Raw genomic sequence first — 26423 nt, 5'->3', positions numbered from 1 at the left:
TTCTTAACTAACTTGTACTTTACAGCAAAGATAATTTTTGAAAAAAAGATAGCCACCATTTCATATCTGGCTTTTTTATTTAGAATTGGAGGATCCTGGAAGCTTGTCTTGTTGGAAAAAATGACCAACCACAACGCAATAAGTCCTGCCTATTACTTACTCGCTGTAACGCCCGAAACTGCCCGAGCACTCTATATGGTTTTATTGATTTTTCATTCAATAAACACAATGTAAGACAATCTAGTACAAGTGTTAATGTGTTAATCATAGTTATATGTTAAAAATCACGACACAGTATTGATTGTAAATTTGATTTCTTTATTACCTTTCTGTACAATTCAAAAACAGAGTGTACAAAAAATGAAATTTTACTTATGATATATGTTAGTTCAATCATCGACCAATCCTGATTTATTTTTAAACACGACCACGTAGATTGTAATGAATGTACAACAAATAAATTGTCAAATGTTCATATATGGGTCATTCCATACAAATTGGGTCCAAAAGTGTGACTTTTTTGTGTCCCTGTTACGCCTGACCTGTGTAATTTGCCATGCAGGCACGGTATCATCAAACTTGACTTCAAACTATTTTTGATTTGGTTGGCAGCTGCATGTACATGTACTACTGTTACATAATCAATCTTGGAGATTGAAGACATTATAGAATGTATCCTGAATTTACTAAAATCTTATATCAGATCGTCAGTGACACCACAAAGTGACACCATAAAGTAATGCCCAAGTGGACTTGAGTGCTCGCTACGCGCGCATATTTTACAGAACCGACTGATTTTCGTTTTCACGAAGTAACACTCATGTACACTGTGCGCTGAATCGGTCATTTTTCGTTTTCACGAAGTAACACTCATCTTTATTTCACCAGTTTGACAGCCTTGTATTAAAATTTTCTGTAATCCTACAAGACTAGGTATTAATTAAATTTCTGTCAAACGTTTTAAAACGCTTAAATCCACTATATAGTATTTCCGTAACAGTGTGAAAACAAAAATCGTTCCCGCTAGTGTCCGATGTACACGCACACACTTCGTGAAACCATTTGCCATTTTATGGTTTTCATGAAGTACACACTGAATTGGACTTGGGTGTTATTTCATGGTGTCGGTGACGAGATGTAACAGGGTCCTGAAAGGAATTGGCCCCTAAATTTGTGAATGACCATTTTACATGTGCACGGGCATGGTTAATTATTCTGCTACACTGGGTTATAGGTAAAATCCATGTTCAGGGGCCACCTACACGAGTACATGTACAGAAAAAATGTGATTTTGCTTACCTGTACACACATGTACTTTTATTAAGCTTGGATTAAAAAAAACTGAAAAGTTTTATTGAAATTTACAAATCAATAGCCATTTCCATATTTGAAAGTAAATTATTGTTCATTCATGTTTATTTAATTATGTCAAATGATTGTTAAGTACTTGTATGTGACATTAAATGGTTCTATTTATGGCAATTGTGAAATAAAACTTTGGCGAGATTAATTTCACTGATTTTATTTTTGTAGACCATGTAATGAACTACTTTATATTAAAAAATGAAACTGTTGAATTCTAGAAAACCTGAATGTCAGAAAAAGGTGTGGCTTCCTTTCTCCCCATTTGCTAAACAACGTAGTGAAAACCGGGGCCCCGTACATAAATGGTATAGTCTAGCCATGGCTTTCCCCCTCTGAGGATGATGTGGACTAGTCCGGCCAATCAAGACCCTTTTACAACATCCTTTCTATTGTGAATTAGCCTTAACCCAGATACCCATAGCCTTAACAAGTCTAGCCAAGGCTTTCCCCCTCTGAGAAAAATGTGCTAGTCCAGCCAGTCACCACCCTATTACAATATCCTTTGATTGTGAATTAGCCTTAACCCAGATACCCATAGCCTTATACCCAGATACCCATATAGCCTTAACAAGTCTAGCCATGGCTTCCCCCCTCCGAGGAAAATGTGGACTAGTCCAGCCAGTCACCACCCTTTTACAATATCCTTTGATTGTGAATTAGCCTTAACCCAGATACCCATAGCCTTATACCCAGATACCCATAGCCTTAACCCAGATACCCATAGCCTTAACAAGTCAAATATGTGCGCATGGCTTCCGATCCCCCCTCTGAGGAAAATGTGGACTCATCCAGCCAGTCACCATCCTTGTACAATACCCTTTGATTGTGAATTATAGCCTTAACCCAGATACCCATAGCCTTAACCCAGATGGCCAGATACCCATAGCCTTTACCCAGATACCCATACTTTAATCTGTAGTATATGTTAGTCATGTTGGAATTGCATAATCCCCATTGTCTAAGTTCTAGCTCTGGTTGTCAGCCCAGTCAAAACTGTAGGTGCCAGGAATGTCAGGCTGAGTCCAGCAGCTGAGTGCGTGGAAAGCACATCTATATTATGGAGGGCGTGGCTCTTGGCATCCTTGGGTTTGGAGAGTGCACATGTACGTCAAACTGAAGTACAAATGTAAGTTATTGCCTCTATTCATTTTTATTGAAAGGGAATGTACATCATTGGCTTTGGCTGTAATTTTCAGAAATGACCTAGTTGAGGGTTTAGTATAATGTTACACTGTTTGAAGTTTTGTGTTCAAAAATGCTGGGGGAAAAACATTCAAGTAGTCTGGTTCCCTGACTCCACTAAAGATGAAATGGATCAATTTATAGATATGCCAGAAAATTGTAAGGTAAGGGAACCAGTCTAGCTAGCATGCTCCTGTTCATGAGCATGTAATTGGAACCAAACAATAGCAAACAGTCTCAACTTTGCTAAGTTGTAGGAAACGTAATTATTTATTTTGTTAATTCTGTATCTGTATCTGTATCCGTTGCTCCAGCTAAACGGTAGAATCCGCATCCCGCTAGAGTTGGGGCGGCTGTGCTGGAGCTAGTTAACTTGGGTTTTGGTTCCCTCCCCGATGACGTGATCTACTAAGGCTTCTGTAATTTACTAAATGAAACTTAATATTGTTACTGCAGCAAAAATTGATTCGACATTGCGACTGTTTTGTTTTCTTGTGGTCTGTCTACGCTACAATACAGTGTAGTTGCTGAAATACTGTATTCGTGGTTTGAACTTTGAAAACATGGTTTTGTGGTCAAATTCCATCCAAATCAAGGACAAAAATGTTGCATCCTGACGCCACATTTTTCATCATGTATTATCTCAATGAAGGTCAATCGTTGCAAAATATGTTGAAAAGACATGCATCTGGGACTGAAAACGTTCCAATTTGGAAAATGCACTCAACTCTCCAATAGACTTTGTTCACAACCAAAGACGTGGCGTCTGGATACTACATTCTTTCCCAATTCACCACGTAAAATGTAAAGTTTCAAACTGAACAACAGAGTTTGCATGTACCGTTTAAAAACAGTTTATTCAACAATTTTGTGAATTTCTGGCTTGAGGAATACATGTTTTTTGGCTGTGAACTTGTAATAGTGGAGCACAATTTGACTCTGGTGAATTTCATTCCAATCACTTCATGACATCCTACAGTTTTGGTATTCTCATTCTTATGTACTTCATGATGCACTTTAAAAAATAATCTACTGTATTATACAACGCCTGAATCAATCACAGTCATCTGATTGGTGGCTCATTCAATTATTTGTCCAGATAAACGGCGCAGCGACACGGCAAAAATAGAAGTTCCATTCTACGGTATATTGAACTTCCATGCACAGGTACCTATAGCTCGCACAGGCACCAAGCTTGCTCTAGGATCCCAGCTACGTACTTGGCATCCACACAGGATGCAACTTCACACTTCATCGAGTGTTTACTTTCCTAGAGTTTAGGCACTCTCCTGTGTTTCTGCAAACCTTTCATTATTTAGTCACATATCGGTTGTGCTATAACACAGTTCTGATGATGTACAGAGTACCAGTTTACAAGTTACCAGACAGATCAAGTACAAGGATTTATTCAGCTGCTGTTTGAATAAAAAAAACCGGAATGTTTCACATTCATGCAATGGAAAGAATATTTTAATTCGTTGACAGATGGTATGTTCCATTCCACTCGGCTTCACCTCGTGGAATGGAACAATTCCATCCGTCATCTCGTGAAATTATTCTTACAACTGCACTCATCAACTGCCCCCATATTACTTGGGCCCTTCTAAACTGCGACTTGCAAGTTGGCATCCTATCCTATATCAAAAGATCCTAAGCTGTCTGTCTGTTGTCTTTGTGTCTGATGTCTGTGTGTCACGTTTTTTGTAAAAGGCCTAAGGAGTGTGCATAAGCACAAAATGCAATGGTCTAATGAAGAGGCTTGGTTATTGTATGCAGGTCCTATATGATGTACATGTATATGCTCCGATTTCATTATCCTCTAAAGTCACTGTTGGCACAGGAAAAAATGATTTATTGGTTTATTTGGCAGATTTGTTTCTTTGAGACTTTGAATAGTTTAATAGTACAACATTATCTCTATGAAAATACTCATTATTGTATCTGTTTTTCGAAACCCGACTGTATAATGAACCCCCTTCCCAAAAATATGTCAATTGAGGGCGCGCTGACCTTGTTAAAACTATTTCAGTACAAAACTGACTATTAAACTTTTTGTTATCAAATCTTCCTTTTTTCAACTTGGCACCACGATGTAGGGTTGGTAAGGCACCATCTTGGATTTCTCAGAGCAGACGTAGATCCATTTGGGACGGACAAACGACAACCCAGGGTGATCTGACAAAGCCTGTTGGGATGAGAATAAAATAATCAAAATTTAATCATACATTAACCCATATAACCCAGGCGTGGTTCTAGAGCCAATACTTTTGGGGGGCTAGCAATGTGGATCAAGAATTTTTTCAGGGAGGCGTGCTAAAATATAGACCGGTTATTTTCTCCGGACACTTAGGCCTCTGAAAATCAATAGGTCGGGGGAGGCTTGTGCCTCGTGCCATGCGATGATAAAATCCTACAATCAGGCACACTATATTAACTCAAAGTGTACAAATGCACCCTTCTGATTCATGGGAAGACTGTTGCAATGTACGTCAAATTCTTACATTTTGCTAAGGCATTTTTTTTTTTTTAATGGAATTTTTTTGGGGGGAGCCAGACAAAATCCCCCCCTAGCCCCCCCCCCCCAATAGAACCACCACTGATATAACCATAGTGTGTAAAAAAACACAATTCACATACATAAATTTGGCAGCAAAATTGTTCCATGTAATTTGTTCATCAACCTTCAGTTGATGTCTACTATAGTACATGCACATGATGCAAATATTGAACTACTCTTTCAGTTCTAACTCCTGTAATAGTCAATGGAACTTGGGAATATTTCAAACATTATTCAGCAATCATCAGCAATTTAATAATTTCACCAAAAATATTGTCAAAAATTAAAGCCGCATACATAATTATCGATCTTTACCAGGTTACAAAAATTTCTGTTTTTCCATCTATGTGAAAGATTATCAATGGGCCCTACATTGTATTTTGTAAGCAATAGAAACATCTTGTTTATGTCAAGCAAGGAGGCCAGAGCTTAAAGAGGTTGTGGAATGCTTGAAGACATTTCCGTCATTTTTCAGGTATATGTAGCCCAAGGTGTGATGAAACAAAAACGACTATTGTGTCTGTCATAAAATGAGTACAAAAGGTACTTTTGAGAGCTGTTTTTCAAGTCCTGTCATGCCTGTTTCGACCCGAACGTGCAATTTGTGTAAAAGTCGTCGTTGCGGGCAGCAAACAAAACACAATAAATCGTGACGTAATAAACAGGACTCCCGATGCAGAGTAGCATAAACGAGTCCTGTTTATTACGTCATGATTTACTGTGTTTTGTTTGCTGCCCGCAACGACGACTTTTACACAAATTGCGCGTTCGGGTCGAAACACGACCTGAAAAATAGCTCTCAAAAGTCTTCGAGCATTCCACAACCTCTTTAAGATTGCGCACTCGCACTTGTTTTTGTTCATACCACAAGGGCATTGTCAAAATGCCCTCAACTGCCCAAAAAAGGAGCCTTTCAGTGTCCCATAACAGCTCCCCTACCTTGTCAAAGTCTGCATCCCACTCTGAGTTGGTTATCACGTAAGATACCTCATCGGTCATGTAGTCCTCCACAGTCCTGGAAAGATACCAACATTTTGGATTTCTAATGAGGAAGTAACGATGTGATACTCTAACCCTCCCAGTGTGAAGTCAATATTCGGAGCAAAATGTAAAAGTACGTTCATGTAACGCAAGTACGTTAGCCACCTGTATCGCATGCAGGCTCGGCAACAACAAAGACTTGTTTTAAAGACTCCTTCAGCGAACAACGTTGTGCCGCGTGTGCGCAATCCTTATGTAGGCCTCCATGTACTAAACTCAAGAGCGCTAGCGAGGTAAAAATCAATGCATTTCCACAGGTTTTTCTTCTCTTTTTCTGGTTTATTTTGATGGTCGGTAAAACCCAGAATTTTGTGAGATAAAAAAAAAACAATTCTGGCTTAAACCGGACAGGTGGCATCTCTGTCACAATAGCAGTACAGGAAGCTAGGCAAATTCAATCAGATACCACTACCACTTCAGGCCATTAGGCCCAAGTCCATCATACTCCATCAATATTAACCCTAACCATCCTAAATCCTCCAAAATCCTTTTTGCAAAGTGGAGGAATATGTGCAGGATTGAGATTACATGGCAAAAGTCCGTTGCTGATTTCGGAGAACGCACTGTGTCAAGGTCTTGGGCCGGACCTTGTGTTGTTTATGCTCAGCCTAGCATAAATTAAGTCCTTGATTATACTTGAAAACCTCCGCACTGCTCCAGGATGTCACTGCCTCCGCCTCAGCCTATTGACAGACATAGCTGGAGGATTTTGCAGGATTCAGGCAGTGGTCACCTCTCCACGGACCATATTCAAGAAATAATGGAGGAATTAGCAGGATTGAGGCTATATGCTTTATTTTCATGAGGCCAATTGGAGGATTTTGCAGGATTGAGGCTACATCCTAGCAAAAAGGCCTAGGGAGTTGGGGTTAAGTCATGCCAGAAGCCGATTTCACGAAACCTTACGCAATGACGCAACTCTGCTTGCGGCACTATTTATTGCCTAAGTTGCGCAACATTCCACGCTGCGCAACATTTCACTTATGCTTATGATACATTTCACAAAAGTCAGATGGTGCGAAAGTCCGAGACTTACGCAATAAATTATGGTGTATCTTGTGCAATCATTTAAGGTGGCGTAAGTTGTGGCCTAGCGACTGAAAATGACATGTTTTACCAGCAAAACGGCACTGTCGTAGAGCCCATTATTGCACAACTTATCAAGGTTGATACAAGACACTCACAACTTTTTGTTTGGAGTAAATGAATTTCTATTTTACTTGTAACATAATTTTTAGAGTTGCCGAACGATTCCGAAGAATTTTCAAAATGGCGGGCTGAGGTGATCCCACGACTGTTTCGCAAAAGAACAAATTCACACACAAACAGCCGTCGTAAATGCTGTTTTTATCCTCGTCCAAGATGTTTAAATTATTTGAAACATTGCGCAGCAACGCCAAGTTTCGTGAAATCGGTCATAAGTTTATTGCGCAGCTGCGCAACAAATTTGTTGCATAAGTCTTACGCATGGCGCAACTTACGCACTTTTCGTGAAATCAGCTGCAGGCCTTCTGGATCAAGCCCCCCCCCCCCAAAAAAAAAATCCACCAAAATGGGGGTGGATTTTGATGGAGTTGAGGTGGTTATTGTTAAACAACTCAAATTTTCCAATGTTGAAATAAAAAAATCCAATCCATCTTACCCTTCAAAAGTGACGATCAGTCTGCTGATCTGCCTCCTTTCCTCCGCATCAAATTTGCCGTACAGAAAGAAAATCTTGTCGGCAAAGAAATCTGGCAAGTCAGGGATGTCGTTTAAGGAAGGTGTAGCGCCCTCTGGCTTGCTCGACGTTGGGATATATGTCTCTTCGTCCGTCGAGCTGTCGTAGTTGTCTTTGGCGGCTGCCTTGGCGTCAGTGGCTCCTTTTTCTCGTATCCTAGAAAAGTTGATCAACATCAATCATTCAGATAATTACTTAAAACCCTCTGCTGAGAGATTGTAGGAGGTCATTGGCTAAACATTTTTAACTATAATCAAAGTGATTTAGCTTTGTGTATGCAGGTCTAGAGTGATTGATTCCTGTCCAAAAAGGAAAATGTATTGTGGCAGAATATATGTTACAAAATCGTAATCATTGCAACTGATCAAACTTTTATTCGAGAACTAAAACAAATTCTTAAATGTATCTTTTTCCTTTGCGTGTGTGCTTAAGCTTTAGCTAAATCATTGCTGGCGTCAGTCATAAAAGTGAGAAGCTACTGAAGTCATTATAATGTGCAATTGTGTGTGTTAATAATGAAACTGATTTCGTACATACTTTGTTGAATGGAAGGTTGAATATTTGAATTTTCAATTATTCAAATCTACTAAGCCCTAGATTGTAACTTAGAATAGAGTCTGTTTTGCTTAATTTTGTAATTACTGTGACACTTATTTGGTCTAAAAATTTTACAAGTTCCTCATTCAAACATAGCCAAATAATGTGGTGAGTGCCGCTTTAGCCTTGGTTGAACTATGGACCCTGTAAATCCTAGCCAAACACCAGCCCCTCTGACAAGAGCCATATGATTGTGTATTAAACTCCTGGTGAGTCTCACTCACCGCACAGCATGGATAATCAATCATCCTGTCAACAAGGCAAGTCAACAAGCTTAAGAGAGAGCTGTTGAAGTTATCTGACCACCAAAACACCCCAAACTGCCGGAAAGCACATACTACATGTGTAGCATGGATTAGGATGTATGTGAATTGTTTTCATTTTGCTGAAAGAGCACTTACCTTTTTTGGATCCTTGGACAGAACTTTAAAACGGTGTTCAAAATTCCGTAACTTGAAAAGTACATGACTGATTTGAATGATTCTTGTACGAAAAGAAAACTTATTAAGTGGGCGTTCATATCCTAGATTTTGAAAGTGCTTGCAGAACTTCATTACAAAAATAGTCCTGACGACTGGGTTTCCTTTTTTTCACTCGCCCTGTATTATAAACTACAAAAGAAAATATTTCAAGCAAACAACTCAGCCATCCTTGGATTGGCTCTTAGATAAAAACAAGCATCAATCCTAAGGTGGGTAGAAATGTATCACACACTCCTTAAAGGACATGACTTCATTCCAGATTCATCAACCGACCTCCTGAGTTCATCCTCTGTGTCGCCTCCAGACGATACGTCGTCATGCTGCTTGGATGCAGCAGCCCTCCTCACAACATTCTCAGTGTCGCTGTCAATGTCTGTCGTGCTGCAATCGTCGTCTCCCTCGACATCAGGCTTGGAGGGTTTTGTCTGTCAAGAGGAAAGAGCAAAACAATTCATTATGCAGCAGTGGGCATCATCAGCGCATTCTATTAACCACAAGCGCCCTGAATCCTTCAAAATCCTATTTGTCAAAGTGGAGGAATTTAGAAGATTGAGGTTACATGGTAAGAGTGCGTTACTGATTTCGTAGGATGCACTTTGTCAAGGTCTTGGGCCGGACCATGTGTTGTTTTTGCTCAGCCATGCATAAATATAGGCCGTGGTTATGCTTGAAAACCTCCGTACTGCTCCAGGATGTCACTGGCCAAGCCTCAACATATTGACAGTCACTGCAGCTGGACTTTGCAGGATTCAGGCAGTGGTCACCCCTCCATGGAGCATATTCAAGAAATAATGGAGGAATTTGCAGGATTGAGGCTATATATGCTATTTTTCCATGAGGCCAATTGGAGGTTTGGCAGGATTGAGGCTACATTCTAGCAAAAAGGCCTAGGGAGTTAGGGTTTAATTCCCTCATGCTACCCGTACTTTTCTCTTGGGTATAGATGCACCGGGCCAGGTCAAGAGGTCATGTGGCGATTAAATCCCCTTTGCGTATGGATTCGAGCCGTCGAAAGCAAGCCAATGGTGGCCACTGTGCATGATTTTCCCAAGTGTACAAGAATGGCAAGGTATGTTTGAAATAAACATTCCTCCCTTCGTCTAGTACTACTAGTGTGAAGTGAAGCTGTGACACTTTTGAATGCCACGCCGCCACAGCGTTAGATTTATCCGCCATATTTTTGCATTGTATTGTGGGATACTTACCTAAGCAAGCGGCTCAGCGGGTCGGTTACTTAGGCCAAGCTCGAGTAAGTGCGAGAAGTCACGTGAGAGTTAAAGGTACAGTCCATCATTTGTACTTTGTGCATTTTGTTCATTTGAAGCAACAAACATGCTCAAAATCTAATGAAGGGTGCTGAACAACTGTGGTGTGGCAGTTAGTATTTATGTAATATCCTTACCCTTTGAGCAGCCTCTGACGTTCCCTGGTCACTGTTATTCCCATCCCCTGCATCTTTGGGAGTGGCTTTCTTGGGTGTGGCCTTTTTGGGTGTGGCATTCTTCGGCATGGCTTTGCTGGGCGTGGCTTTCTGAGGCGATGGTTTCTTCCTCCTGGGTGGTTCCCAGTCATCCTCTTCATCCGTTTCGCTCTCCTCCTCGTAGCTAGAGCCGTCGTCGTCACTCTCTGTCACCATACTATACCTTTTGACACATCAATATGAAGAACAAAAAATGTAAAACCAGAGATCCCGTAACCATATTTGAAGTTTATCAGTGCTGGATCCAATTAATCAATTTCAAGGGTAAACAATGTAAAATATGGGGTTGCGGCCCTCATTTCTATTCTGGTTTTATTGTGTTTTATCACACCTCTAAGTCGTCACAAGTTCTCACAAGTCAATCACAAGTCATTATCATCATCATCATCATCATCATCTAGCGGTCACAACAGAGATCTCCTTCACAACACCACGCCAGGTGTCTTTATCCCTCATTATGTGAGGAAGGTCTTCAATTTCACATTGGGTGTCTCTGTCCCAATTAAGTCAGAAGAAAATGAACAACGACAAAGGCATATTTTGTTTGGTTCCTGTTCATCATCCCTGTCACTCGTTTCCGGACTTACTTGAACTTACTCGGACTTTCTGAATTACTCGTCATTGACTTGACTTTATTCACTTGCAACAACAACACTTCTGTTAATCTACATGTACATAAGTACATCTACTGGTCATAGGATTGAATTTGCGTCGGCGTGATGTAAATCAATATTAGGTTTTGCCCTTCACCGACATATAAACACTGAACACTCAGTGTGTAACCTCCCGAGCGAAAGTTGGAAAAAATCACTCGGGTGGGATTGGAACCCACGACCTCCTGCTTTCTAGTGCAGATGTCTTACCACTCGACCACCGAGCTTGCGGGATCAGTTGGCTGGTTCGATTCTGATGTACATAGCAGCGGGTACCACAATTAAACTATTCATAAGATGGAATTTGCGTCAGGGTGATGTAAATCAAATTAGGTTTTGCCCTTCCCGAAGTATAAACACTGTATACTCAGTGTGTTAACTCCCGAGTGAAAGTTGGAAAAAATCACTCGGGTGGGACTCGAACCCACGACCTCCTGCTTTCTACTGGACATCTACTGGTGCACCTAATGTCCGTCACCCACTTGGTCAGTCAGTTATATTTATGTCAGCTGTATTTACTCCTTGATGGATCCATAAAATCATTGGGCAGTTTGGGACCACCCAGCTTGCGGGATGGGTTGGCTGGTTCAATTCTGATGTACATAGCAGCGGGTACTGCAATTAAACTATCCATAAGATTGAATTTGCGTCGGGGTGATGTGAATCAAAATTAGCTTTTGCCCTTCACCGTTATATAAACACTGTATACTCAGTGTGTTACCTCCTGAGTGAAAGTTGGAAAAAATCACTCGGGTGGAACTCGAACCCACGACCTCCTGCTTTCTACTGGACATCTACTGGTCCACCTAATGTCTGTCACCCACTTGGTCAGTCAGTTATATTCATGTCAGCTGTATTTACTCCTTGATGGATCCATAAAATCATTGGGCAGTTTAAGGTGCAATAGGGCAAGGTGCTTTGGGGCACTACAGGGTCTAATGGGGACACCTACCTCCTCCATGGGTGTAGAGACTTCTTCTTGTAGGAATCTAGAATCCAGCCCTTGGTGACTATCTTGCCCTTGTTTTTGACCTGGTTGAACTTTGGTGTATTAGCAAAGGCACAGCTGTGGAAATCACAGAGACAACGTCAAACAACTGTCCATAATAGAATATGAATATATATAGCCTTATGAGCCATTAAGAGATACAACGTCAAACGACTATCAAACATGGAATGGGAATGTCCGTAGCTTTATGAGCCATTAACAGAGACAACGTCACATGATTGTCCAAAATGGAATAGGACTTTACGTAGCCTAATGAGCCATTAACAGAGATAACTACAAAACATCAGTGCCAGACTAATCTCTCTCACTAGTAAACATTCTCATATCACTCCTGTATTAGCAGATCTCCACTGGCTTCCAGCATCATACAGAATCAAATACAAACTTGGCCTATTCGTGTTCAAAATCCTCCACAACAATGCGCCGGAGTATCTCATCGAGCTCATCCACCCGTACTCAACAGCACGCACCGGACTCCGCTCCAGTGATGAGCTCATGATGCTTCACGAGCCCAGGACCTCCACTCTTTGGGGTGACAGATCCTTTGCCGCAGCATCAGCTCGAGTATGAAACCAACTCCCTCTGGCTATCAAATCATCTCCATCCATCACAATATTTAAAACAAACATAAAATCTCACCTGTAGAAACAAGCTTACTCTCACAACACACAATCCTAACTTGACTTTCTCCTCAAGCGCCATGAGCGCCTTTTAGGCAGATGCCGGCGCTTTACAAATGTTCTTTATTATTATTATTAACGTCATATGACTGTCTAAAATAAAATACGAATTGAAGTTGCCTAATGAGCTACAGAGACAATGTCAAATGACTGTCCATAGTAGAATTAGAATTTATGTAGCCTAATGAGCCATTAACAGAGACAACGTCAAATGACCGTCCAACATAGAATGCAAAATTACATAGTCAGATATCGGCTTTGAACAAACTTACTACAAGAAGGCTACTCACATGAGATGCGTGCATCCAGGCCCCCAGTCTGGCCGGTATTTGGCTCCCATCTCCATGGCCTTCTCCCTAAGGTCACCCCTGAGAGGATTCTGGAAACCACTCAAGACGAACGTCACCCCCTCCATCAGCCTCTCAAAGGGCTTGGACTTTGGCTTTTTTGGCGCTTCCTCTGGAAAGTGAGAAGATCAAATCAAAATGCAAAGAGATGTGAGGCTTTATGTCAAAATAAGACGGAACTGGGCACAGGGGCCAATTTCGCGGCGCTGCTAAGCAAAAAAAAATTGCTTAGCATGGCCATAACTTGTGAACGGAATGTCCAATTGAAGTGCAACAAACAGTATTGTAAGGAGTTTTTTCTAACAACCGTAAAACCTCATTTCGACCTCTGTCCAGTTCTGTTTTTTCCAGAATGCCTCACATTTCAGTGGTGTGGTCAATGATCTTGTGAGTCATCACAAGTCCATAACAAGTCATTTATATCACCCCAGCGCAAAAATCCCATCTTATAATAGTTTATGCGGTACCCGCTGCTATGTACATCAGATTCGAACCGGCCAACCGATCCCGTTAGCTCAATGGTTGAGTGGTAAGACATCTGCACTAGAAAGCAGGAGGTCGTGGGTTCGAGTCCCACCCGAGTGATTTTTTTCCAACTTTCACTCGGGAGGTAACACACTGAGTATACAGTGTTTAAAAACGTCGGTGAAGGGCAAAACCTAATTTGATTTATATCACCCCGGCGCAAAAATCCCATCTTATAAAAGTCCATTCAAAGTCATCTAGTCCAACGCCAACTCACGAGCTATTCAAATGAAAGGTCACATAGGCATTCCTTTGCAATTATACATGTAGTTCATCTCAACTTGTAAACTGACTTGTGATTTACTTGTGACCGAACCTGTGTGGTACTGGAGGTACATCAGAAGTACTTCAACAATCAAAACTGAGTGTATTACTTGATTAACCCTAACCTTTGTCAATCCTCCAAAATCCTCAAGACGGTTTGGAGGATTTTGGTGGATTGAGAACGAATGGCAAAATTAAGTCTAGTTGTTTTTGGAGGATGCATTGCGTCGAGTTTGTAGGCTGTATTCTGCATTGTTTATGTTCAGCCATGCATAATTGAGCCCTGCATTGTGCTCGGTATTAACCGCACTGCTTCTGATGGCTTCCAGTCTGAACACACCTCTACTCTTCATTGGGGGTGGGGCTTTACTCCTTCCCTTCTCTTTGTCTGCGTCGTTTCTCCTTCCAGCCGCTACCTTACTGTCCGCCCGTTTGGAGGGCGCCTCGTCCTCATCTGACAGTCTCCTTTTCTGGGTTGTCTTCTGGGGTGTGTCACTCCTGGTGTCACTCTGTCTGTGTGTGGTGGTGGAGGGGGTTGTCTTGGGTGCTCTTTGCTGGGTCTGGGCAAATGATTACATTACAAATGAATGACTATGGAAAGAGACACAAATCAATCCCGTACATTGTATTCAGATTATTTGGGTGCTTGCTCTGCTATGGGCTTCGCATGGGCCATGGGCTCCAAATGGGCTCTGCAGAGCCCATAGCTGCGTTTGCAAGTACATTTGGGTGCTAGCTCTGCTATGGGCTTCGTTCACAAGTACCCCCTCACCGGCAAGAAAGAGTTGGGTAGCCCGTTGGGAGGACATTGGAACGCATCACTGACGACGGCTGACACTCACGCGGAGACGCTATGGCTTTGTGCACATTTGGAATGAAATTAGTTGGGCCCAATTTGCGCTATACACGCGCAAACCAGTACGCACACGTGGTGTGTCCCTTTCACAGGGCTCTCAAAAGTAGTACATGTAAAAGGCGCCCTCAATTAAATTGTGCTTCACAACCTTTGGAACATTATAAAAAAAATCTGTCACATTTCATAAGATAATTTGACAACCTGAAAATGGTTATTAGACAAACTTTCTTTACTTTTCTGGCAAGAGATATTTCTTGAAAACACCAAAAGCTGCATATTATAAACTCAAAACACAACTTTCTAGAAAAATTGTGTTTTTATATGTAGCATCTAATAAATCCACAATTTGTGTACTGACAGACTATGTTTTTTTTTCAAAAGTACACCAGTTCAACCAACGCATGTATATGTAGAGGTGCATCAATCCACAGTTGAACGGGTCAGTCTGCTGCATATCTATTTCGCCTTGACATGAAGCATTCATGTACCTGGTTAGATGCCGTTGAAGCGGTAGTCGCCTGTGATGTTGTGACTGAGCTTGTGAGAGATGCCGCTGCTACCGTGGCTGCTGCACGGACTGCTGCAGCACCTGCGAGAACCAGAGACAAATGGAAAACAACAATTGACCACAAGCACTGCGACTAAAACAAATCCAGCGCAGCAGAAACCCAAGATTGTGACTGCAAACTACTTAAAGAGCCACATTGGCAAGATTTTTATGCTTTAGGTTGTTTACTCGTCCTTTTTCAAACGTCTAACCTAACTAACCTAATGTCGCACTGTTCCTGAGAAAGGACGAAACATCCTAGACGCGGCTGACATTTTGTGGCATACGCAAACGTCTTTCTAGCCGTAGATACAAGTCTCCTTCATGCCGTGCAACTGTGTCCATGTCAGACGATTCCATGAACAGTACAAGCCGTGCGTGTGTGTCACATAATACACACAGTACCAATATACCAATGTTGTTTCTCGCACGTCCGCAGAATGTGATGCGCGCTGGTGGGACATATGAACATGCACGACTAGCACCCAAAACAGCTCGAGATTTTAGAGTGAAAATTTGACCCCAAAATTCATTCTCGCAAGAATAACACAAAAACAGCAAATTTTTAAACAACGATTGTGTGGACATTTCTGTTTTACTTTTAAGTGCTTTTTCAAATAGGGCTTGTCAATGACGGTCATCTCTGTAGGAAAACTGCAACTGCGTATTTTACGCAATCAAGCATGCATTGCGTAGTGTTGAAGATGCTCCAAACACACGCGCTTGTTGCTCGAAATGTGTTCTAAATTCGAATAGCCGATGCACGTTATGCAAGATCACGCTCAAAATGCCAATGCACGTGGATAGTCGGTTGCAAATGACGGCATTTGATAACATCATTTCATTTAAAATGCGTTTTGGAGCCCAATTGGGCACTTTCCCTTTGATAGAAACACTCTTAGGATGTTTCTAGCAAGGCCCTCCCTGAAATCTCCAAACATCCTTCAAATTCTCCACCTTTGTACACAAACTTTCAAGGCATCGGAGTATCAACTTGTGTTTATCACAACACTAATCCCCACACTGACCTGTTAGAGGCGCTGGGTCTGCCTTTATGGAGCTCCTGCTTTTGAAGAAACTCCCCGGGGAGATGGAGGATGCTTTGGCGTCTTCCTTCAATTTGAACATGCCCAGTTTGGAGGTAGTCTGCTAATGGCAGAAAACACAGGGAACCAGAAATAAATATCAAACGTTCTCTGCAACTCTACAGGTAAAGCGTAAAGAATCATAACCCTAAACCTCACCAACTCTTATCAAAATCCATCCCCTGTTTTTGGTGGATTTGGGAGGACAAATAAGTATCCAGAAGAGAGCGTATCCAGAAGAGAGCGTGCAGAATAGTCCTCGGTCCGGACTACGTACGATACTGTGATGCTCTACAAGTCTGCAAACTAGACACACTTGAGCATAGATGAGAACAATTGAGCATTGCATTTGCGAAATCTCTCAAGAACTCAAAACATGAGAGTCTAGGTCCGCAAACAAGGTCAACATCTGGCTACAATCTGAGGAACTCAACAAAATTAACTGAACTCAAGTGCAATACCTCCAGATTTAAGAACAGTCCTGTGCCACATCTGATCAATCTTTTGAATACAACTCAATAGATATCTTTTTATTTTGTCAATGAACATTTTGCGGCACTGCAAAGCAATGAAACTCATTGTACTAAAGTGTTTAGTCCTACTCTTTCAGTATTTTTTTTTTTTTTTTTTGGTAATCTTTTGATATCTCTTTTTACTAATAACCTTGTACAACTACATATTTTCATAATTGCATTGTTTTCTCGCTCTTCTCAATTTTTTGTGTGTCTAACGCTGTGTGTTTATTTTTGGTCGTTTTATATTAAGCCTATTCTACTTTTTATGTAAATTGAACAAATGTATTGTTTTCCCTAATTCAGCCTTTGGCTGCGATGGAAAATGTTTTTAATAAACCATGAAATAATAATAATATAATAATGGTCCTTCTGGCAGCAGGCCGGTTTGACTGAATTTTGATGGAGTATGATGGACTTGGACTGGGAGGCCTGAAGCAGTGCTAGGGAAATCCGATTGATTTTGCCTAGCATGCTGTACTGCTGTTGATAAGCCACGTGTAAAGTCTATCAATATCCACCAGTACTTCAGTGGTGGATTCCATTATGTCATGTATTGGAAGCAGAGAGAGTGATGGATTTTGTAGGGAGTAGGGAGTTAGGGTTACCAGTTACACTGCCACTTTAGCAATGAAAGGAAGAAGAATGCCAAATTGTTATTTATTTAACATTCAAGGATTAGGCCAAAAAAAAAAGTCTCCAGTTTCTGGTATGCGCGCGCGTCGCCGTAGCCATGCGCATCGGCAAAATGAAAAAGTTTTTTTTTTCAATGAAAGATCATGTCTCAAAACCGCCAAACTCGCTGGTTTGACTGGAATCCTGCTGCTGCACAATTTTAACGTGTTTTTAGATTGGGTTATGGTCGAGAGTAAGCTTTATGTGACCTCTCTGGACTCCCATATATTTGCACTAAGTTTAGTCGGGCACCATTTGCAGTCATCAGCCGACATTTGAAGCAAAAAAATCAGGTAAAAAAAAAAAAAAAAGCCGCGTCGCCGCACCACTTTTTGGGCAAGCTCCATGCCAGAAACCGGAGACTTTTTTTTTGGCCTTATCAATATTAGCATTAATATTCAAGGATTATGTTTTTCACACCCGTTTAACTACATGTACTAGACTCTGCTTATAATTTCTGATTTCATTTTTTTTATATGCAGAACAGGAGAAAAAAAACAGCCTGTTTCAAAGAAATGTTCATCCATTATTCATTTTGTTGTTGGGATTTTAAATCTGAGAAAAAAGCGCTGTGGGTGCACAGACCTGAGATTGTTGGCCATGCTGTCCAGATGATGTTTCTTCCTCCGTTGGTGGCGCATGAAACTTGACGAAAGACAGGCCGTACGACAGAAACTGTGAAAACGAAATGCACGGGTTGTGAACATTTTATCTCACTGTGACACTTTCTTTTGGACTCTCCCTGTAGCAATAGTCAAGGAGATTAAAAACTAGGAGTTTTGGATCGTTTCTCTGAATATATAATTAGATATTATGGTTAACCCCAACCTTCCCATATCCACCACAATCCTTTTTTGCAAAATGGAGAAGTTTGCAGGATTGAGGCTACATGGCAAAAGTGTGTTGCTGATTTTGGAGGATGCACTGTGTCAAGGTCTTGGGCCGGACCTTGGGCTGTTATGCTCAGCCGTGCATAAATTTAGGCCTAGATTATACTTGAAATCCTCCGCACTGCTCCAGGATGTCACTGGCTCTGCCTCAACATACTGACAGTGATTGCTGGAGCATTTTCCAAAATTGAGGCAGTGGTCACCCCTCCAAGGACCACATTCATGAAATAACGGGAGGATTTTGCAGGATTGAGGCTGTATGCAATTTTTACATGGAGGCAGCCGGAGGAGTTTGCGGGATTGAGGTTTCATCCTAGCAAAAATGCCTAGGGAGTTTAGGGTTATAAGCTCCGTCACGAACATGACACTTCTTTTAATAACGCTGGAATTGTTCAGATAAAAACGCACAGAAAGCAATGGCACATTTTTTTGGATTTGTACAATATGTGCCATAACAAATGAAGAGAGGGAAAGAGAGGGCTACAAAATTATCCATATTGGTTCACTGTTCACTAATAGCGCTAGGAACGCTAGTTCGAAAATTTGGAACTCTCAATACTTTGTGTGATGAAGAGTCCCAAAACTTAAGGTATTGAAAACATGGAATACAAGAAAAAACTGGCACCTGAAACAACAGTGCAACACAGCTTCAGTACTGCATCAGTCAACTGTGCCAAAAGAAACATGTGGCATGAACCGGGAACTAGTCTCTATTTACTACACATTTCTCCATAGTCGGCCACCAGACTAATGACACTGAATGAAGAGGTCAGTCTTTTCAAACAGTTGGACCATGATTAGGCATGTACCAGTCTAGTCTTTAGCCTCATTTTGAAATCACTGGACTTCCCTCTCATGTGCAAAATATTGAAGAAACATCTCCTTTAAAAATTGAATTGAGTCTGCAAACTTGGCTGGTGAAATACTGAGGAACTTTTCTTTGCCCAATGGAATTTTTGGAGAAATTTGCTGGCTAAAGAGTCAGGTTGGCGTAGCGGGGAGTCAGGTTGGCGTAGCGGTACTTTCCTCGCCTTCCACCGCTGTGACCCGGGTTCGAATCCCGCCTGGGCCAACATGTGGATTGGGTTTTCAGTCCCTGCCTGATACCATGGGTTTTCCCCAGAATATTCTTCTGGGCTTTTCCTCCCACCTCTAAAACTTTAACTTCTTCTCATTGTCTTCTTCTCTCCACAGGTTTCTTCAGGCTTGCGAGCTACAGTGCCTAGGGCGCTTTTGAGGAATCCTTGGTTTCATTACCAGAAATGATTAATAATAATAATAATAATAATAGTAAAGTTGGCCTGATTTAGTTGTGCACGTTTCAGAGCACTCCATGTCCCAGTCTGTGACCCCAGCTCTGTGCTTCACCTTGTTGAAGGGTTGGGAGCAGACTATTTTGGCACGGTCCCACTTCTTGTCCGCGACAGCTTTGGACAGCTTGTCCGGTCCGAACATGCGGACGCGGTTGGTGTTAATGCCATTCTTGCTGTCCATGGGACTCATGAACGACGACGTCACTAGGACCACCTGTGAATTGTACAGAATGACAGAGGGTTCATCACTGCAAGGTCTGACTACAATTTTCATTTTGGGGAGGGGGGGATTAAATTGGTTACTTTTGACAAAGTTAAGAAAAAAAAGGCACAAATCCAAACAAGCTTGAAATGATCCCAGAAGTATTCCAATCTTGTTACAAGCTGAAGTTCATGTATACCCAAGAATTCTGAATTCGGAGAAATCATCACCGACTCGCCGCGGCGGGCTGTGTGTATCAAGTGCATTCAGCTGTGACGCATATTGTCATACGTAAGCAAAGCTCTCACAGGGACGTTTGTTATGAACAAACAACATTTGGTACGAACCAACTAACTAACGGAGAGACGCCGCGATTTGTTGAGATGCTGTCTGCAGCTAAAAAAAGAAACTCTCATGAGCAGCTGAAAGAACTCCAGCCAGGAGTTCACGCACCTGATAATCATCCAAAGCAGTGGAGGTAGAATGACCGACCAAGATCTCCACGAATGCCGAGCTCTCATTGCCAACATCGATGGAATGGATCTGGGAGGCTTTCTCAAACTGAAACAAAAAATAAACAAAATCTACTGTACAGAGAGTCAATCAAAGATGATTAAATTAGTGCTGGGCGAGTGCCGTGAGTAGTCAAGTACTCACAAGTAGTGTTTGCTACTTGTTGTACTACTCGTGGTTTTTCATTTACTCGAGTACTTGTCCTGGAACGAGTAAAAGCAGGTACTCACGAGTAGCAATTGTGTTTCACAAGTGCTGACTTTTAAATGGGCTGGCATGGATAGCTTGTGCGTAAAGCGCTCGCCTCTCACTAAGGTGACCACGGTTCGAATCCTGGCCACGTATCACATGTGAGTAGAGTTGTGCGTTGGTTCTCTCCTGTGCCTCGAGGGTTTTTCTCTGGGCCCTCCGGTTTTCCTCCCTCCAGAAAAATCAAACACTTTCGATCTCAGGCTGTGCTCCGTGGTCATATATGGGTCGATGTGGCCGGCAGCCGTAGGCACCTTTACGTGCCAGCGGCTCGACCACGTTGTAGCCGCGTCCTTCGCAATTCAGCATACCAGCTGCGAGTAAGGATGATTAGCCTCCCAAATTATTATAAAGTAACCACTTTGCGGATTCTGCGACAGACTTGTCATTCTTCTTAATACATCCCCCGCAATAAAGGAATCACTACCTCCATCTGTTTCCTTGGGATTCCACTAACGCTCTCAACAAATAATACATTTTCAAGTAAAATGAGCCAAAATTTTGCAGAGTAAGCATATCTCAGTGCTGTTGAATGTGGTGTGTCTTCCACGCTGTTTATTCGTAGTAACTTCCTTCTTCTCAATTATGTATATGCCATTTTTTTTTTTTTATGGGGATTTAGTAAACTACTCGCGAGTATTTGACTACTCACGAGTAATTTCTCTGCGAGTACTCGAGTAGAATAATCCACGACTTTCCCAGGCCTAATTAAGACCTTTATAAACGAGGCTTCATGGGGTAGGTGGCTTCACCATTGTGCTCGCTTTGCTCTAGCAAACTAGCGTTTACTCAAAAAGCCGGGGCTTACTGATATGTACCTCTGTGAAAACCTGCAAGAAATTATTGCTGCTGGCTCAATATCCACTGCCTAAAAAAAAACCTCTGGAATGATGAAAAAGTAAGATCTGTAAAGTCTCAAGAAAACATACAATCAGGAAAACAAATGGAAAATAGGTTCAGTGTGCATTGTTATTTACCTGCAGGATAACAGACGCGTGTCTTTTGGCATTCTCAGCGCATTTCCATTTGCGGTAGCTTTCTGGCTTTAACAGGTTGTCTGCCTTGTGGGTCTGGGTAAGAAGACAGTAAAAAAAAGTTGGTTTTTTTATTAACTAACACTGACTTGTCAACTGTTCTTTACTCCTTCTATCTGGTGAGCAAATTTTTCATTTGCAGTAAAAGTTACAGAGGACAACCAAAAAGAGGGTGGGGCCGTAAAAACACAACCTAACCAGCACCTGATTTCATCAAACTCTTCGTAACTTACGATGCATCGCAGCGATGCGACGCATCGTATCTCTACGATGCGTCGCAGCTGCGACGCGTCCTGCGATCCATTTCACAAAACACGTCGTAAGTGCGACGCGTCGTAGGTGTATTTATAGCACAACTCGGTGACTGTTTTATGTATTTAGTCAGCGTACAGTAAATAGTCGTCTGACATTCAACAAAGAGTCGTCGGATCTAAGCTCGAAATTTGTTAAAACGTAAAACAAAATGGCGGCCGTGGGATGCAATTTTGAAGGAAAACAAACTCTCATTGGACTGTATAGCTACTTTGAAATTTCAATTCTAATATTCCGGTCTAATTCATAATTATTCAATGAATTGTCTATTTACAACTTTACACACATTGCCTCGGTATTATAATCTCGTTAATGTAATATTTATGGCATAAAACTGGCTTAGAAATGACTTTTCTTATTTTGCGACGACCACTAGACACGTCTTAACTTGCGACGTGTTTTAAGCCGTTGTCAAGGAACTTACGACGCGTTCAACACATCGCAACTTTCGTGAAATGGATGATACGATGCGTCGCGAGTTGCGACGTGTTACACGTCGTAACTCGAGTTGCGATGCGTCGCAGCGCTTCGTGAAATCGGGTGCTGCACTCAAATCTGGAGCAGTCTCATTTCAAACGTAAAAAAAGTAGTTTCTTGTGCCAAGTAAAAAAATGTAGTTTCTCATCTGGGCTTTTTTTTTTTTTTAAAGGGAGGCAGGTTTACTCTTTTCACTGGCATATGCCTAATTTCATACTGCCTCTGATCTGAGTCACACTGCCACCTTGGGAATATATGGTTGTTTGTGTTTTTGGTTCTCTCTTAGGAGGAATTTTTGGGGGTTTGGATTTTTTCCATTTTTTTTTTTTTTGCTTTTGATTTTGACTGGTTATGTTTCGCAACAGGTTGAAAGCACACTTAAACATTAAATTAAGGTTTTTCCTGCAAGTTTATTTACATTTTTGGAAAGATTCCCGTATCTGGCCATCACTTGTCACCCTGTGCACAAACCGTATGAACATGATGTGACTGGTCTGTGTAACACGCGCCTGAAATGCTGCGCGAAAACAAAAGGTTTTTACGTTTGTCACCCAACCAAAGACAGTATATATAAGGGAAACAGAAAGAAAACTCAAGAGAAACTTCCAATTATATTGAACAAAATTTAATTAAGAAAATAAATCCCCAAAATAATAATAATCAAAATTAATATATACAAATATTAATGGATTAAATCACATTAACACTGGTCTCGTCAAACCCTCAAATCACTAGTGAAACAACCAAATCAACTTCCAAAAGTATGGTATTACTCTGTGCTACACGTCTCGTAGCTAAACAAAAAAATTCACTAATGCAATGTTATCCACGTGAGAAAATTTAACTCCTTAAACGCACTTTCAATAACTTCAAATATATATCAATCGGCTAATTTTCAATCAATCAATCAAATACTGATGACACGAAATTCAAAATTCTTGACTTTATGTTTGATTTTTACTCAATTGCTCTCAGGCAACAATTTCTTTACAATATCAAATCCGGGCTATATCTATACAAACAAGTCAGGTGTGTGTACAAACACAAATGCCCCGCAACCGTGACTGTTCCCATGACATAACACCACTCTTTTAACATCAACTTACATGTACCTTGGTCACATGGAACATTCATTGACAGCATTAGTGTCTTCTGTAGGTTTTATATGAATTAATCCCTAATCCCTATAATCTCAGAATAAATACAAGATTTCTATTGTTTTAGCCACTGTGAACTTGACCTTTGGCCTTTTGGCCCCAAATGCGAAAGGCTTCTTAGGATTACCAAGAACAATCCACAAACCAAATTTGAAGTTCATATGTTAAGTATTTCTCAAGTTATCGCGCTGACAAGATTTCTATTGTTTTAGCCACTGTGAACTTGACCTTTGGCCTTTTGGCCCCAAATGCGAAAGGCTTCTTAGGGTTACCAAGAACAATCCACAAACCAAATTTGAAGTTCATATGTTAAGTATTTCTCAAGTTATCGCGCTGACAAGATTTGTCCGGACACACACACCCACACACCCACCCATACTTGTTTCACATGACTAGTGTGGACTTTCCATTGCTTTCGTGTAGTTAAGAAAAACCAGTGAAAAAACTCATTTTTCTCAAACTGTGAAAACTCTTTCAACCCAATTTTTTTTCTATGATTCCCTTTAGTGTTTCTCTTCATTCTGCTACAGATAAACCTAACCCAAAAATGCCTCTAAACCTGTTTTCCAGAAATGGGGAAACACTGTGTGGACGTGGGGCAAGTCCACACAACGTCGGTGCTACCTACATTATGTGGACGTCTTTTGTTCGGAAGTCCACACTGCGTATGTAAGACAAGCTCACCCACCCACACCCACACACCCACACACCCACCCACCCACCCACCCACCCACCCACCCACCCACCCACCCACCCACGGAAGGACAAGGCGGAAACAGTATGCCCCTTCGGCTTCGCCGCGGGGCATAAAAAAAATGATGGGCCCACCACTATTCACATGTACATGTACTCGTCTCGACGATAACTGGTGCACCCCTAGCGCTGTGACGTTCTACTTGTCCCTGGATCCTGCCGTCTGTGATCGGTGTCCTCGGGAATGGTCATGTACCGGCTGTACTGTTGCCGTCAACTGTGTGCGGCGTCAACCCCGTCTCATCTCGCCACCTCGGGTCTGATAATGAGCGGTGTCTTGCTGGGCTCTTGACTAGGACTAGGCTAGTCGTGGACTTTGTCCAAAACCTGACTTTTGAGCCATCTGAAAAAATATTCAAAGATATATTCCCTACACATAATGACGGGAAATCTATCTATAAAACATGCTGCTGGCTCGAAACAACGTTCATAATAATCAATTCTATTCCGGGTTTTAAATTCCCTAAGAAGTTGATCCATCTTTCTCAATCGAAAAGACTATATCAAAGAGCTGTATCATGCATTAAATATACATTAAGAAATAACTTAGTCAATTAATTAATCAATGTCTCGGGATATGTCTCACTGGGTTAATACACAGCATGGGTATTCTAGTAAATGTTTCACAATTAAACATTTTATCAGAACAACAGATCAAAGCAATAAAGTATCAAACATCTCTTAAATAAAAAAAACCAATAACCTTGTGTCAATACTCACGGTAAAACAGGCAAATCCTGCCTCAGAAAAAGTAGCTTTTTGCGCCAGCAAATCTGGTGGTTGCTCGGCAGCGCTAACCGTTGCGCTCTGCCTTCAAGCGATTTTTATTTTCCAGCAAGCCGCACAAGCCTTGCCATTCGCTAACGTTCACATTCCTCACCCATTCATACTTCTGTCATGCAAATTACAACTTCATCCATTACTTCCTTTACCATGGCTCAATGAACAGGAACGAAACAGACAAGAAGATGGGGTGCTCATGTTTTATTCAAATTCGGTTAACCATAAACTCACTCTAGTCCTTAGTTTAAAAAATGGAGAATGAGGATAACATGACGTTTTCCTGATACAAATAAAACAAAATCAAACATCAGCCTTGACAGTCTGAAAATTGCTAAGTGTTTTCTCAGTAAATACTTCAATATTTTCCCTGCTAAATCTTACTTTTTAGGACATAGGCCTATATTATCACTTTCTGATGGCTGATAGGTCATCACTGAAGGGAAAATTAGTGATGGCCAGATATGGAAATCCTACCTTATCTTTAATGTCATTTGGACTTTTGGAGAGTTATTTAATTTGTAAAGTTGGAAATAAAAAAATTATCAGGAGTTTCTGTTCAAGTTACTTCAATATCAAATCCAACAGAAACAACTCGAATCAGTGAACGGAATGTATGAACTCTATTTGATTTCCAAACCTAAACGACACTCAGCATCAGTGGTAAGTAACAAATAACAGTGCAAAACGAAATTGTGATTGTAATACCGTTACGGGTTAAGGTAAAATCCTATGTCAACTAATGGCAAGTTCGGAAATCACTCCTTACCGTATCTTCGCTACTGCATGACACAACATGCTGCAACTTGATGACAGGCATTTTGAGGAAATTTTGTCAATAGCAAACTGAAGAATGTTTGATTTGTTACAGGCAAAAACGGGAACTAAACTAAAGTTGGATTTCACTTCTCCGAAAAATAAACATCTCAAATCCCGCCGTGCGGTTGAACTTTGACCCTGAATTTCCGTCTACCCTTTTTTAGAATGGTCCCGTCATTTAGGATTAAAAGTTTGTTTTTAAGTGACAATAAATGACAATTTAGACTGATTTATTTGATTGTGATTGCATAAGAATTATTCTTTAATAACAAGCAGGTGTTATTTTAGACTGTATGTGTATCTAAAATAAGAAAAAGTACAAAATGAATCAGACTATTGTGTTAAGT

At 41.1% G+C, this 26423-nt stretch overlaps 1 protein-coding gene across 1 annotated transcript; it reads right to left on the bottom strand.

Moving 5' to 3' along the window:
• Window positions 1-2967: 2967 nt before the first annotated feature.
• Window positions 2968-26314, bottom strand: LOC119735731 (DNA repair protein XRCC1-like). Its single transcript, XM_038209638.1, has 15 exons — window positions 26027-26314; window positions 21722-21814; window positions 20436-20543; window positions 19836-19994; window positions 18163-18252; window positions 16334-16454; window positions 15247-15347; window positions 14243-14462; window positions 13057-13225; window positions 12030-12143; window positions 10347-10587; window positions 9218-9369; window positions 7788-8021; window positions 6044-6119; window positions 2968-4732 (listed from the first exon to the last, which is right to left on the bottom strand). The coding sequence occupies exons 1-15, from the start codon at window positions 26075-26077 to the stop codon at window positions 4622-4624; spliced, it is 2040 nt and encodes a 679-aa protein (XP_038065566.1). The 5' UTR covers window positions 26078-26314; the 3' UTR covers window positions 2968-4621.
• Between the last annotated feature and the right edge of the window lie 109 nt (window positions 26315-26423).

The sequence above is a fragment of the Patiria miniata genome, unplaced genomic scaffold (genome assembly GCF_015706575.1).
Source record: "Patiria miniata isolate m_02_andy unplaced genomic scaffold, ASM1570657v1 HiC_scaffold_29, whole genome shotgun sequence".
Lineage (NCBI taxonomy): Eukaryota > Metazoa > Echinodermata > Asteroidea > Valvatida > Asterinidae > Patiria > Patiria miniata.
Note: the sequence above shows the minus strand (reverse complement) of the source record. Positions and strands in the feature narration are given on the sequence as shown.